Source organism: Panthera tigris, chromosome B1 (genome assembly GCF_018350195.1).
Source record: "Panthera tigris isolate Pti1 chromosome B1, P.tigris_Pti1_mat1.1, whole genome shotgun sequence".
Classification (NCBI taxonomy): domain Eukaryota; kingdom Metazoa; phylum Chordata; class Mammalia; order Carnivora; family Felidae; genus Panthera; species Panthera tigris.
This window is the reverse complement of record NC_056663.1, coordinates 147,471,457-147,487,527: the sequence shown is the minus strand read 5'-3', so window position 1 is coordinate 147,487,527 and position 16,071 is coordinate 147,471,457. Positions and strand designations below refer to the sequence as shown.

General features: G+C 37.4%; 1 protein-coding gene across 1 annotated transcript; it reads left to right on the top strand.

Annotated features, from left to right (window-relative positions):
• The first annotated feature begins 3,524 nt into the window (after nt 1-3,524).
• On the top strand, nt 3,525-15,566 carry ENAM (enamelin). The gene is made up of 8 exons (XM_007086919.2): nt 3,525-3,578; nt 5,392-5,460; nt 5,584-5,628; nt 6,341-6,382; nt 7,774-8,046; nt 9,142-9,204; nt 10,676-10,726; nt 12,708-15,566. Exons 1-8 carry the CDS (start codon nt 3,525-3,527, stop codon nt 15,564-15,566), a joined length of 3,456 nt encoding a protein of 1,151 aa, XP_007086981.2.
• Nucleotides 15,567-16,071: the final 505 nt, after the last annotated feature.

The following is a 16,071-nucleotide window of genomic DNA, read 5'->3' as shown; positions in this document are numbered from 1 at the left end:
TTAAAGCCTGAGGATATGCTATATGAACGGTTCCCAAAGAGAAGTCAAGGTTATGAGTTCTATACTTAGAAACTATGTAGTCACCAGTAAGAAATTTCTAAGACACTATTTGTCTCAAGTATTTCATTCACGAGTCCTGCAGTGTTAGATAGAGTGTTATACTAATAATAATCCATAGAACTTCAGCTCCACAGTTGTACTTAGATGAGAATCTATGTGCTCTGAGAGCTATGACTGCCTTGTTTCCATTTGAGTCCTTAGTGAATCATTACAAGGTGTAATGTGGAATCATCAGAATACCTTCATGTACTGATCAGTCACTGATCATCACTCAGTGCCTACTACATGCCAGGCACTTTGCATGCATTATTTAATCTACTTCTTAGAAGAAACATACTACCCCCATTTTACTACACAGAAAATCAAACAGTTGGATATTTGTGGAAGGTTTAAACTCAGGTCTGCCAACTCCAAAGCCTGGCCTCTTTCTACAGTATCTACAGTAAGAAACCAAAAGACTTTTCTGTTCCCACCAGCTTCAAATCTAGGACAATGAGAAAAATCTTATTAAAATCAATTAAAATCTTATAAATCTTATCTTATTAAAATCTATTACATCGATTATTTAATAATTGGAGAGAAAAAAGTGGGAAGGTCAGACACCTTTGGAGGATATGATTCTCCTTTAGGGAAAAATAATGCATTTATACAAAAACACAGAAATTTGTATATATAATTTCATACATGTACAGATCCCAGTGAAGAGGTTAAGAAGACTTGCTTATGGACAAGAAAAGAACACAGAGAAAAAAGAAAGGAGGTACACTTAAAAATGTTTTTAAGCCAAATCAAGAGAACACAGAGAAAAAAGAAAGGAGATACACTTAAAAATGGTTTTAAGCCAAATCATTAACATGTTCACTAGTAATTGTAATTGTTTGGAGGGAAAAAGAATTTATAAAATCAGCAGAGATGATAGCAGTAAAAGGGAAAGGTCATAAAGGACTGGTTTGGAAGAATTTTGTCAAGTGAAGCACTTCTTCGGTGTTCTGAAAGAAAAAAGAGACTTGATTGTTTCCTAAATCCTATCCACCACTACTAAGAATTCATCCATTCAAAGGCTCAGCTGGATATTTAAGACATGAATTATTTCATGACCAGTAACCAGCCTTGTGGCAGAGGGAACAAGGGTAAATAAAGAAAGCGATCAAAAGGAGGGGCGCCCTGCTGGTTCAGTTAGTGGAGCATGTGACTCTTGATCTCTCATGCGTTCAAGCCCCATATTGGGCCTAGAGCTTACTTTAAAAAAAAAAAAAAGGAGGTTTAGTGGCCACTGGAACTAACCTAAATGACTAAGGCCAAAATCAGAACTCCAGCATCTACATGAAGGGCACGGGCAAAGGCCAGTGTCACCCAGCATCACGATTCTCATTTCACCTACAAGAAAACACTGTCCCCTAGGTGTTCTACCACTTGCAAATTCATCTCAATGTGCACAGAGCACAAACAGTATTATAGCTACTACCCAGTTTCTACAAAATCAAAGACAGGCAGGCACTTGCAGCAGATATCCCTTTGTACATCTTGGATTCAGACAGGCTTAAAAGGTATTTAGAACTTAAAGTCAAACATTCTGGTGCAATGTTATTCTTTGTGGTTCTAAATTCAGGGAGATGGCAGGGAGTGGAGGGAGGGGGTGCTAAGAAATGCAGTGTTATTGGGCCTGAGAGGAAGGACACAGCAGCTCTGGTGCCTTGGAAGGACAGCACCCTTCGGAACCACTGGATGAACTGACATGCACCATCATATCAAGTAAGAACTGGTTTTTGGCATTAAATTAAAATATTCTTAATTTTTAAATGCCAACACAAAAATAAGTAAGCAAAGATCACCACTACAGATATTTTCTCTTGTGGAGCCGTAAGAGAACAGGAGAATCCCAAGTACAGCAAAGAGAGCGATTTGCTCTTGTTAATGAAAAGTATAAATTTTCCATTTATTTGGAAGTGAAATCTTTATTATAAAAAGCCAGATATCAAAAAACATTCATAACATAACCCCTTCAGTGAATTTCTTAACTCCTATTTTCATGAGGTTGTGTTACCATGAATAGCTGAGAGTTCATTTATCATTTTGCATATCTGATCTAAAACTCGGAATCCCAAGTGACTCAGTTATATTTTTCTTCAAAAAGAACACTATGTCCTGGTAGCTTTATGTAATACAAATCAAATGAAGGCACTGAGTTGTCCATGGGTATAACATTTCACCTAATTTTAATTATATGTTAAATAAATAGTAATTAACTATATTAAGTTTATATTTCTATAGCTATATCTATATATCTATATCTATAGAATTAGAATTAGAGATATAGAGATAGAATGATAGAGAGAAAGAGAGAGAGAGAGAGATGTATGTAGGCCTGCATTTTGATGATGGTCAATGATTTATCACAGTAGAATATAGTTAATATTCACTTTTGTTCCCTAAATATCTCTGCATAAACAAAGTTTCTAAACTTGAAAAACCCCAAATTCATCAAGGAAAGCATCTCCCAAATCTTACAGCTGTAAGCTCATTTTCCTGGACTGTTATTATACATAATAAGAGACTTGATTTGACAGCTCCTATAATAACACTTTATAAATTTACACTGGATGTGTTTTTTCACCTTAAACTCTTGTGATGGCAAAACCATTTTTCTCAAAGCTGATTGGTTGTACAGGTCTACAACAGAGCTTAAATGTGACCTTGCTATCCCAAGCTTTCTTACAGGAGGAATCTTTTTATTTTAAGCCTTTTTGTTAAACAACATGACAACTTCATGAAGAATTTTTGTTTTATTACCAAGAAACAAATGTGTCTTGCTCCTTGAGATCTCCCCGGCTTCAGCAACTTGTAGGCATTTCCACTGTAGACCAGTAAGACTATATTTCAAAGACAGGCTAACAAAGTTCAAGTAAAAGTTATTTGTTATATATTGGAGCTACTAGCTGGCATTGGGTGAGTATTAGAGATTGTCAACATAAATGATATAGTGCCAAAGAATGAACTTAATTCATAGATACTGGTTGACTTCCTTATTGCATTCTTTGATCTTGGTTGTATAGTCATTGCTGCATACTGATCTTCTGATAAAACTTTAAACTCGTTGGTTTATTTGGTAGATTTGTTTTTCTTTTAACTTTTCTTCCAACCTACTTAGATCTCATTTAACACTATGCTTTCGTACATCTTCCTGTAGAGCAGTCAAGTTTTGTCAGCACTGTGTTAGAAATACCTCAAATACTGTTCCTGGGTCATTTTCTCTCTGATTTAGCTTTCACCCTTCTCTTAAAGCAATAGAAGACTCAGTTTGATTGTTAAGTCCCTCTAGTAAGGCTCTGATTGGATAAAATAACTAATATGACATGCGCTGCCTTAGAGCTGAGCTTTTGCTATTCATTTCATTTATTTGTCTCATTTCTGTGTTTGACCTTCGTCTTATACCAAATCTGTATTTTTCAAAATTTGAGTGAAAAATGTTGCTGTTCCAGCACAGCCGTGGAGCCACTCTTCCTAAGCTAGATAACTTGGTGAGAATTTATATTCATTTTTTATAACACAGGTCACATACCAAACTAAATATTGTCAGAAGTATGCTTGAGAGGGTAAAACACTATTTAAATATGTCAGAAGAAACAAAGAGCATCTGAGTTCACAGATGGGACAAAGAAGTAAGAACTTGCATAGTCTCTGTACTCCACAGCAACCATTATGAGTGCTATTTTCAGTTAAAAATAAACTTTCATCCAATCATGAACTTCTAGAGAGAGAAGGAAACTATCAGTCGTCCAGTATAATATATTAATTTTACAAAAGAGAAAGTGAGTGGCATTTTGTATTGGCAAAATAGAAGGTCACATCTTCCTACTTACGTGTGTAACATTATCAGGAGTCTCAGTGACAGCTACTACAGAGATTAAATGGATGGTTAAGTAAGAGAGAAATTAAACATCCAACCGCCCCCAAAATCTTGGGCCATGATCTTAGAAAGTAGATTTAGAAAGGAAAGCATTCACCAATATCCTCTTTATTAGCTTCCTCATGTTTTCAGCCTATGCTGAAGACAATAGTTTCAGTTGTTATTTTTAATTCTCTACAATGTCATGATTCTGAAAATCCTTAATTAGCAGTAAAGACATTTATGTGTTACTGCTTCTTTTGTTTAACTGAACCCTCCCAATTTCTCTGATATGTAAAAGGTTATTGATTGCACCTATAATTTAGGAAAATGCTGAAGTGTCCTTTAATTATATTGCTCCTATGGGAAGCAAACAGAAGGGTGAGCATTGGCTCAAAATACTTCTACGCACATTTCATGCCCAGAAAAAGGAAAGAGGAACAAAAAGTCTGAGCAACTACTGGTGTCTATGTGCTGGTTACTATGCTAGGAATTGTGCTGTATCCGATGTACCAAGAAATCAATCATTCTGATTAAAACCTTCATTTTCCTCTATTGTACATGCAAATAGGGCAGAGTTTTCTTAAAAAATTACACAGGTAAATGTTTCAGAAAAAAAAAAAACTTGTTCAAAGTTGTAACTACAAGTCTTAATTATACAAGGCTTGCATAATTAACTGGAGCGGGATAAATGAAATCCATGAAAATATTCTCAAACTTCACACATACGTCTATAACTTCAATCTTTTCCTCTATATGTTCAATCAAAGTGTCTAACAAAGAGATAAAAATATCTTTGCCTATATTTTTCTATTTCTCTGACCAGCCCTTGAGCAGAAGTGAATTTTTAAAAGATAAAATAATTTTTAAAAGAGCAATAATAATAATAATAATAATAGAAACAATAGAGGAAAGAAGAAAAGAGTAGGATTCTGGAATATTCCAGCTTATTTAATTGGCCTCTACATAATGGAATGTTGTCTATGGCATCTTAGAAAGTAGCTAAAAGTACTGATTTTGGATTACACCTTCACTGAAACTGAGATTATTCTGAATGGTGATTATAATCAGACATTACTATGCCATTCTAAACCAGCCTAGCAACAAGAACTCAAAGTCAGCAATATTTATATATTTCAGGTAAACTGCTAACTTCTAATGTCCATATTCCAGTGCTATAAACCATCTCCCATCTTCTCAAGGATCAATCTTCTCCCTCCCTCTCTCTCTCTCTCTCGCTTCTATCTTTCCTTTTAAATCAGATCCTTTTCACAGTTTAGAACACTATAAGGTAATAACTAGTAGTTTCTTAACGTAAAGTAAAAATAGCGGCAGAGGCCCCCAGCCTGGTCTGTTTCTACGCTCTCCTTGACAGACAGCTGGGCAGAATGCCGCCAGTGAAATTATTTCATATTCCAAAAATAAAATCCAGTTTTGTATTCCAGGTACCAAGTGGAAAAATGAAGATTCTCCTGGTCTTTCTAGGTCTGCTTGGTAATTCTATTGCTATGCCAGTGAGTATTGAAAGTTTTTTAGGACTTGTCCTTTTGTGTTCTGTTGTTAAATAGCTTGGAGATAATTATTGGGTTTATCTCAACTTATGTTCTGAATTTGTACCAATATTCTTTCACTTCCAGATGCAAATGCCCCGAATGCCTGGATTTAGCAGTAAAAGTGAGGAGGTATGTATATCAGTCTCTGGGGAGAAGTTTTTGTAAGCCCTGTCCTGAGAGTCCATTAAAAAAGGGAAAACTTCTTGATATATAAAATTTCTTGAGAAAAAGATGAAGGGAGGGAAAGGGAAAATTTGAAAGACTTAAACTCTCAAATCAAGGCAAAGTAGTAATTTCGTCAGCTCCGTACTACCTATGTACTTCATTATTCCTTGCCAAGGTAAATGTTAATTTGCGTTCGGGAATAGCTAATGTTGGCTTCTCTGCTAAGTTTTCAAGCTAGCAAAAGTAGATATTTGTACCAAGCGTTTTTAGAAGGTAGACACATAGGCATATAATATCTTCGACATGATTTATAGCCAAAATCATTAGCCAAATTCAACATACATCAGAAAGGAGAATCATCTTTTTCATAGAATTATCATATTCTCAAGTCCGGAATTCCAAAAGTTGAGTAGAACATTCAAAAACGTCAGAGTAGACAAGATTTTTATTCTCTATTATTCTATATTGATTCGTCTCAAAATAAAATCCTGACTTAAAAATTAGTGACATGGGTTTTTTAATTGCATACTTATTTTAAATTCATGCATAAATAGTAAAAGATATGACTGTTGTACATTAAAATCAGAAATTCAGCTTATTTCTGGTGATTTGTAGATTGGTTAAATAATAAAATGTTTTCACTTTGTATCACATTAATGGATTCTTTTGGTCACAGATGATGCGATATGGTCAGTTCAACTTCATGAACTCCCCACATGTAAGTTCTGCTTTGTGTTATTTCTGATAATTTCTTCTTTATATATGGATAATTACATTATAAGGTTTGTCATAGCTAATAAAGATACCAACAGCTATCCACATGCTTTAATTACAATATAATCATTATAAGAGTTTTAAGGGGGAAAAATTTTGCCTGTCTCCTTACCCCAGATTTTCTTCTTATTCATTACTGTTATTCTCTCATGTAAAAAAAAATCATTTATTAATTACCAACATTCTTTGTATCCAAGAGAAATTGGTTCTGGGGAAAGATCACACAACATGTATTCACAAATAATAAGGACAAAAAATACTCCAGGTGTGTGGGGAGGTAAATTTTATTTGGATTATCTTGAAAGATAACACTAAATTTATGAAATAAGTTTCTATCTTATCTAAATAAATTTCAATTATACTTACCACTAGTGCTAATTCTTAGAACCAACTAATAATAAATCACGTATCAGTTGGATCTTTTGGCATAATTTTTCTGACAAAGTTGTATGACTACCATACTATATATCACTTTTGACTTTTGTGATGATCGTGAGAACCATTGGGAGGAAAAATCAAGGACTTCAATTCAATTTTCTCTTCAAAATCAATTTTCTCTTAATCCTTTATTCAAGTCATTCTCTTTAAAAGCTTCTCACCTATAATCATCATCATTGTCAATTTTCAACTACTGATTGGCAACTCTTTTAAACTCTCACTCTTGGTTTTACTGTGTTTAGCTCTGGTGTTAAACCAAAGCAACAATGTTTGAATGGGAACTGACATTGTAGGAGGTCAATTCATATATTAGTTTCTTCAGATCATGACCACCTTTGCTTCCCTTCCAACCTTGAAATTGTGGAGATTCTGATCATGAAAATGGAATTAATGAAAATTCACCAGTAACCAAAAACCATAAGTACACATAAGGATGTTTACACAACAGAGAATTTGTATTCTCCTCTCTCGTTCCTTGTTGGGTTTTTTTTCTGTTTGTCATTCTTACTTCATTTATCTTCTTTTTGCTTTTTCTCCTTTTCCAGCCTGTAACAAGTCACAGTTTTGAATCTGACACCAAGTCCTCTGTAATCAATTATATGACTTCTTATGGGAGTCAGCACTTCAGAGTTAGAAAATTATCAGCCAAATTCTTAAACTTCAATTTCTCACCTAATTCTGTCTTTTGCTTTGTTTGTTTTGTTAGTTTTCTAGAAGACTGAAATTCATTTCTGTAAGACAATATTTAAAGAAATACTAAAGATCTTGAGGCTTCCATTGTTAAGTTTCATAGAATTTTTGAGATTTTGGCTGAGTTTTAGAGAGTGACATTACAGGCTGAGGAAAGCTGGAATCTCAGCCCTCCTATGGTTTTACTGTTATTTGCTACCCTCACAGATGGCACAACTGGGCCCCTTGTATGGGAATGGTCTGCCTCAGCTCTTCCCACAGTATCAGATGCCCATGTGGCCTCAACCACCACCAAACACGGGGCGCCCACAGAAACCCTCATCTCCTTCAGCACCCAAACGCCAAAAGAGCAAAACTGATCAAGCCCCAGAGACCCAGAAAACCAACCAGCCTCAACCAAAAAAGCCACCACCAAAGCGGCCTTTAAAGCAGCCATCACCTACCCCAGCACAGCCAGAAGATGAAGCCCAGCCACCTCAGGTGAGGCTTGCCCAGCAAAATTCCAAACCAGAGTCAACAAATGGGCTCAGAGGGATTTGGAGAACCATACCATCCCCACATACACACTTTCTCCAATGTTGCTCAAGACACATACTGCTATGTATGAAATAGAATCTTCAGTTTTGCCACTTTCTTCTAACATGATGCTCCACTGCCTATCCAAAATTGTCTGCCGAGTTACCCCAGCCTTTGTTTGATTAAAAATTACCAACATATGTATATATCTATATATAGATAGATAGATACCAAAAAATTGTTTTAAATCTTTAAAAAAATTACCAAAATACTGTTGCTTTAAAGAAGCTCTTTTTAAAATGCAGAGGCAGCATGGTATTGCAACATGAGCACTAACAGAAGAATCAGGGAACAGAGATTCGAGTTCTATCCCCAGCCCTTATTACTTGTGTGATCTTGAGCAGTCACTTTACCTTTCTGGGCTACAGGCTCCCCATGAGTAAAGGAACAATTTCTAAGTCTCTTCCAGATCTATGCTTTGATGATCTCAAATAGTGCCCTGAAAGGTAACACTGCTTCCGGTACTTCTGGGTGGCATAAATAATCCTGACTTAAAGCAAGAAGATGTGCAAATGGTTTCTCAAGATATCATCCAATGTGGAGCTTCCAAAATGCTGTCTATTAGTCGATTAACAGACCCTATTTATTTATTATCAGACACTATTACAGTTGAGAGAACACAAAATTGAATGAAAAGACACTCCTGGACCATTTACCAACTGAGAGATTTTGGGCAAGTGACTTAACTTCTCTGAACCTCATAATCTTCAGTGAAAAGGAAATAATGTCTTCAGCACATGTCTTCTAGGTTTATATGAGGATTAAATAAGTTTACCACTACAAAATGCTCAGTACAGTACCTAGAACATAAGTGTTCACTAATACTAATTGCTATTATTATCATCATCATCATCTCAGCCCTAAAAATAGAAAATTGCAGTTTAATGCAAAGGGAGATGCAGACTCTCAAGTTTCAAACAATTGTATTTAATAGGTTTGTTTCATTTTCCATTTATCTTTCTCACTTCCACATCACTATGGTTCTTTCTTTCTCTTCAGGCATTCCCACCATTTGGCAATGGGCTATTTCTCTATCAACAGCCACCATGGCAAGTTCCACATGTGAGTTTTTTTCTTTATACTAGAAGTGAAAAATAATATTAACAGGTCATATCTCAAACTAATATGAGTTCATACTCTCTAAATGGAATGCCATATGCCAGTCAGTAGAGAGTATGAAAAAAAAACATCACATCATTAATCATGTAGGGGAAAAAAAATTTAATGAATATTTTACTCAGACAAATTGGAGACATGAACAATCACCAAACAACTACTAATAACTTAGTCAATGAATTAATTTTAAAGGATTGCGCTATTTCGCTACTATTCCCCCACTTCCCTAAGAGATTAGAAAGCACAAAAATTATCTTCATTTAACGTAAAGGGGAAATTGAGACAAAATGGAGTTTGCAAATCATAAGATACGCTATGCTTAGACTAAGGTCTTTCCATCATTTATTATTTCTTGCCACAGATACCTCATTATAAAGAATATTGCAAAATAATATTTACAAGAATCCTTTAAAGTTTAAAATCATTAAAATAAAACTATTGAAATTACATCACAGGCATTAAAAATATAAATCACAAAATAAACTATTTGACCTAAAGAAAAGTTTAAAGGCCAGTTGCTATTAAAATACCAGAAACAACAAATATTTGATGACTTTTTATTCAGCTATGGCATTGTTGTTGTTGGGTTTTTTTGTTTTTTGGTTTTTTTGGTCTATCATTCTATAATCAAGACACCTTCTTATCAATAAGGAACAATTCATTTCAAGGAATAAGAGTTCCTTACTTTTTTTCCTTAAAAGAGTGTCTTCCTTTCACTGGCCATACTGAACTAAAGAAACTAAGGCAGTACCAGGTGAAGATTTAAAAAACAGATAAGTGTAATTCTCATGCTGAACTATTACATCATCCACATAGGACTTCCTGAAGGTCTGCAGGAGTTGGACTGATTTCCTGAACTCTCTCCCCTGATCAAACATTCAGCCTCCAAGTTTGATTAGGAAAATAAATCTTGGTGAAATAAAAAAGTTATCGTAATAATCCAGGAGAATTGGTGGTTTGTCATCCTAAATGTGACATAGACTCTCTGAAAATAGCGTCATTATTTGACCTCCATTATTACATGTTCTAATATGGATGTTTGGATCCTAATAACACTCAAATCACACAGTGTGTGTGTGTGTGTGTGTGTGTGTGTGTGTGTGTCTGTGTGTCTGTGTGTGTCTGTGTGTTGGAGGCCATGGGATGGGGTGACTGCTGGGATACACAGCCATACATGGTATTTTGAATAAGATAATCTAGAATTCAGCTGAAACCTTTGTATTTACCAGTATTCACTGATGGGTTATAATTATAATTAATAGTAGATTGTGAGAGATAATGACTCAAAAGCTAAAAACTAATAATGCTAACACCCAGTCACTGACTCGAACTCTATTAAGACACCCTGAGTCTTACAAACAAATGGTAGCATAGAACGTGGTTTCCTCTTGCATTCATTGTGGTGTTTACCTTTCAGAGGGTACCACCAGGTTTCGGACGTCCACCAGTCAGCAATGAAGAAGGCGGGGTGAGTACAAGTAAAGCTACCTTCTCCCCATTAGTCTCTGATTTTTAATTCCTATCTATTCAAAATGTTAAATTTCAACACATGAATTTGTAGCTCAAGTGCCCATGATATAAGAAAAACATCCAGTAACAAATATAAATGTGATTTCTCCTCTATAGGTACTGACCATCATTTCTCCTCTATAGGTACTGACCCCTGTCCCTCCCTCTCTCCCTCCCTTGTCCTTCCTCTCTCTCCCCGTCCCTTTTTCTCACTTTTTCTCTCTCTAAAAAGGCTAATCTAATAACCTTTGCTCCAGGTTGGTACTGGATTCTAGACAGTGATGGGGCAACCAAGAGAAGGAAGTAAATACATTCTAGGAAGTTATTCCTAGAAGGGAATTAAGTAATCATCTAACTCCTTCATTATACAAATAAATTGAAGCCCAAAGAAGATAAATTACTGTTCAATTTCGCCCACTTTTTGCCTTTTCCATTCATCTGTAGAGAGACATTTAGATTCCATTGTGAATAGCTGCAGTAGTAGTTGTGATTTGCACCTGCACAAAGTACAAGGGGGAAGAAATTAGGCTGGATGTAATAATTATGGGCCAGATGATTATAAAAAACTATTATTGGTGGTGGTAGTGGCGTTATATAATGTACAACATTTGTTAGGTTCTTACTAAGTGCCAGGCACTGAGCTGTACATATTTATCTCTTTTGACCCTCATGGCAACTTATAAGATAGATATTATTTTATTACCTTGAGTTTACAAAAAACCAAAGTTATAATAAACTGAGGTTAGCCCAGGATCATACTATTAATAGTGATGAAACAGGGATCTTAACCCATATCTGCCTACAGCTCCACTCTTTAGAACATGCTGTGCTGCTTTATATGTTGTGCTATGAGATTTAGAGTTTATCCTGTAAGGTAAGGGCAACTTTAAATAATATTTAAAGAGGAAAGTGACATGGGGTGCCTGGGTGGCTCAATCAGTTAAGCATCTGACTCCTGTTCAGGTGATGATCTCATGGTTTGAGTTAAAGCCCCACCTCTGGCTCTGTGCTGACAGCGCAGAGCTTGGAGCCTGCTTCGAGTTCTGTGTCTCCCTCTCCCTCTGCCCCTCCCCTGTTCATTCTCTCTCTCTCTCTCTCTCTCTCTCTCTCTCTCTCTCTCAAAAATAAATAAACATTAAAAAAAATTTTTTTTAAAAGAGGAAAGTGACAGAAGGTTCCCCCAACCTCTACTGTTCTGATAGCAATGGAGAGGAAAGATTAGAGGAAAGTACAATTACACTCAGAGTAACCAGTAAGAGAACTACTGCAGTAGTTCAAGAGTACTGGGGATAAAAAAAAAGAGGGGACAGGATGAAAGTTCAGATTTTATAGGACTTGGTTATTAATTGGCTGGGGGAAATAGAGGAGAGTAGAAACCTGGGAAACTGGGTAGATAGTGGTGAATGTTGCTTAGATATATAGAAAGTTGGAGAAGGAAGTTTGGGGGCAGATAGGTCCAATTCTGGGTACATTCAGTTGGAGGTGTCCAATGAGATCTTTAGTGACCCAGTCTTGCTGTTTCAGCCTCAGGACATAGTGTCATGGGCCAGACTTATGGCTTTGGGAGTCACTGATATATATCTGCATTGAAAAAAATTGGCCTGCAATAGATTACTCAAGGCAGGTGTGTAAAATGAGAACAGAAGAATTAGAAGGACAGCAAATGGAATCCTTTTAAAAAAAACACCCCTCAGATTTAGGGGTCAGGACTAGGAAGACAAAACTAAGAAGTGAGTCAGAAAGTTAGAGTACCAGAAGAGAAAACTGGAAGGGAGTTGGGTCATGGAAACCAAGGAGGAATTAACTTTCAAGAAAGGAAGCATAGTCAATGGTTTTAAAAGAAGCATGTGGCTCATTTCCCTATCACATTAAAAAAATTCCGAGCAACACCATGGTGCAAAACAAATAGTAATTACCAATTTCCATCTTCTTCCCTACAGAATCCTTATTTTGGATATTTTGGATATCAGGGATTTGGGGGCCGTCCTCCTTATTATTCAGAAGAGATGTTTGAACAAGATTTTGAAAAACCCAAAGAAAAAGATCCTCCTAAAGCAGAGAGTCCAGCCACTGAACCCTCGGGTAATTCAACAGGTCCTGAGACTAACTCTACTCAACCAAATGCACCTGGAGGGAGTCAGGGCGGAAATGACACCAGCCCAACAGGAAACAGTGGCCATGGCCCAAACACTGTGAGTAATCCTACAGCTCAAAACGGGATTATCTCACCCCCTACAGTTAATGTTTCAGGCCAGGGAGTACCAAGAACTCAAATCTCATGGGGACCAAGTCAGCCAAATATTTATGAAAACTATCCAAATCCTAACATCCGAAATTTTCCTGCAGGAAGACAATGGCGTCCCACTGGTACTATCATGGGGCGTAGACAGAATGGGCCTTTTTACAGAAATCAACAGGTTCAAAGGGGTCCTCGGTGGAACTCCTTTGGTTTGGAAGGCAAACAAGCATTTCGTTCAGGAAATCCAATTTATCGCAAAGCTTATGCTTCTACTGCAAGAGGCAATTCTCCCACTCATGCAGGAAATCCAGGAAATGTCAGAAGAAAGCCTCAGGGACCAAATAAACACCCTATGGGAACCAATGTTGCTCCTCTGGGTCCCAAACATGGTACTGTTGTCCGCAATGAAAAAATCCAAAATCCAGCAGAGAAGCCAGTAGGTCCAAAAGAAAGACTAGTCATTCCTACAAGAGATCCATCTGGCCCCTGGAGAAATTCTCAAGATTATGGAGTTAATAAATCAAACTATAAACTGCCTCATCCTGAGAGTAACATGCTAGTCCCAAATTTTAATTCTGTTGGTCAACATGAAAACTCTTATTACCCAAGAGGAGAGTCCAAAAGAGCCCCAAATTCTGATGGACAAACCCAAAGCCAGAATTTGCCCAAAGGGATTATTTTGGAGCCAAGAAGAATCCCTTATGAATCAGAAACTAATCGACCAGAATTAAAGCACAGTACATATCAACGTGTATACCCTGAGGAAATCCCTTCCACTACAAGAGAACATTTTCCTGCTGGAAGAAATATTTGGAATCATCAAGGAATCTCTCCACCTATTAAGGAAGATCCCGGGATGCAGGAAGAACACTTACTTCATCCTTCCCATGGCTCAAGGGGAGGTGTTTACTACCCTGACTATAACTCTTATAATCCCAGGGAAAACTCACCATACCTTAGAAGCAATACATGGGATGAGAGAGATGATTCTCCCAATACTATGGGGCAACCCAAAAATTCACTGTACCCCATGAATACTCCAGACCTGAAAGAAACAGTCCCTTATAATGAAGAGGACCCAATTGATCCAACTGGAGATGAAACTTTTCCAGGACAAAGTAGATGGGGTATGGAGGAGCCGAGCTTTAAAGAAGGGCCAACAGTTAGGCACTATGAAGGCGAGCAATATACCTCAAATCAACCAAAAGAATACCTTCCCTATTCCTTAGATAATCCATCAAAACCCAGGGAGGATTTCCCTTATGGTGAATTTTATCCCTGGAGCCAAGATGAGAATTTTCCATCATATAATACAGCTCCCAGTGTACCACCACCTGTGGAGAGCAGGGGCTATTATGCTAATAATGCTGTTGGACAGGAAGAAAGAACTCTGTTCCCCTCTTGGAACTCCTGGGACCATGAGATTCAAGCCCAAGGGCAGAAAGAAAGAAGGCCATATTTTAACAGAAACTTCTGGGATCGGCCAACAACTTTACACAAAGCTCCCCCTAGTCCACCACATGAGAAAGAGAACCAGCCTTATCCTAGCAATTCCCCAGCTGGGCTTCAGAAAAGTCCAACATGGCATGAAAGTGAGAATTTGAATTATGGCATGCAAATTACTAGGATAAATTCACCAGAGAGAGAACAGTTGTCTTTCCCAGACTTAATTCCTCCAAGTTACCCATCAGGTCAAAAAGAAGCGCATGTATTTCATCTAAGCCAGAGAGGCCCTTGCTGTGCTGGCAGCTCCACAGGACACAAAGAAGATCCACTTGCTCTACAGGACTACACTCCATCCTTTGGTCTTGCACCAGGGGAGAACCAAGACACCAGTCCTCCGTATACAGAAGATAGTCATACTAAACATGCAAGACATACCATCTCCCCTCCAAGCAACCTACCTGGCCAAAGAAACAGCTCAGAGAAAAGACTGCCTGGAGAAAGTGAAAACCCAAGTCCTTTTAGAGATGATGTGTCCACCCTGAGGAGGAACACACCATGTTCCATGAAGAATCAGCTGAGCCAAAGGGGAATTATGCCCTTTCCTGAAGCCAGTTCCCTTCAATCAAAGAATATGCCTTGCCTCAAAAGTGATCTTGGAGGAGATGGGGACAATGTTTTGGAACAAATATTTGAAGGCAACCAGCTCGATGAAAGAACTGTTGACCTTACTCCTGAGCAGCTTGTTATGGGTACACCTGATGAAGCCCCCAATCCAGAAGGAATCCAAAGTGAAGTACAAGGAAATGAGGGTGAAAGGCAGCAACAAAGACCATCAAGCATCCTGCAGTTACCATGCTTTGGCTCCAAATTGGCAAAGTATCATTCCTCCAGCACTGGAACTCCATCTGGCATTGGAAGGCAAGGCCCATTTGATGAAGATCCGATTACACCTACTGAAAGTCCTAACTCATTGTCTAGGTTAGCTACTGGGGCACAGTTTCAGAGTATAAATGTAGACCCACTTAATGCAGATGAACACATTTCATTTGATTCCCTTCAAATAGAGACCAATCCACAGGACCATGTGCAAGACTGCTTACTACTTCAGGCCTAGGGATTATCCCAACCAAGCATTCTTTGGGGAAGGAAAATACCTGATATTCTATATCTGATATTCTACAGTGGTTTCCCAACTTTTTCTCCCAATCCTCTTGGTTATCCTTAAGTTTTTCCCCATTCCAAAAATAGGAGTAGTGGCCCAGGTGATGCTGGTGAGATTGGGCCCTTGGGGGTTGATAGATTCAGTACTGTCACTAATTAGCACAGACCTTAAAAAGCAGCAGAAAGGCTATGACCTTCATCCTTGAAACGTGGAAGCCACTTGTCTGGGTCAATTTCCCTTTGTTTGCTGAATCTTCCCTTTTCTCTCAAAGTTCCATATTTGCAAAATTCTCTGGTTTTGCAAGACAGAAAGGCAGATGAAATTTCCATTTTATGTATGGAGATCTATACATCAGTATAATCCAAATGATTGTACACTTTTTTCTTGTGTTGGTCTTTCTCAGTTTTTTTTTTTTTTTTGCCCTAGTTAATATTCTTTTGACACCTTTTTCCTTCCA

Bases quoted from the DNA above. Each gene is read 5' to 3' on its own strand.
- ENAM (XM_007086919.2), top strand. From the start codon at position 3,525: ATGTTGCTGTTCCAGCACAGCCGTGGAGCCACTCTTCCTAAGCTAGAT. The intron at 9,205-10,675 runs GTGAGTTTTTTT...TTTACCTTTCAG, and splicing joins CACCATGGCAAGTTCCACAT to AGGGTACCACCAGGTTTCGG. The intron at 10,727-12,707 runs GTGAGTACAAGT...TCTTCCCTACAG, and splicing joins TCAGCAATGAAGAAGGCGGG to AATCCTTATTTTGGATATTT.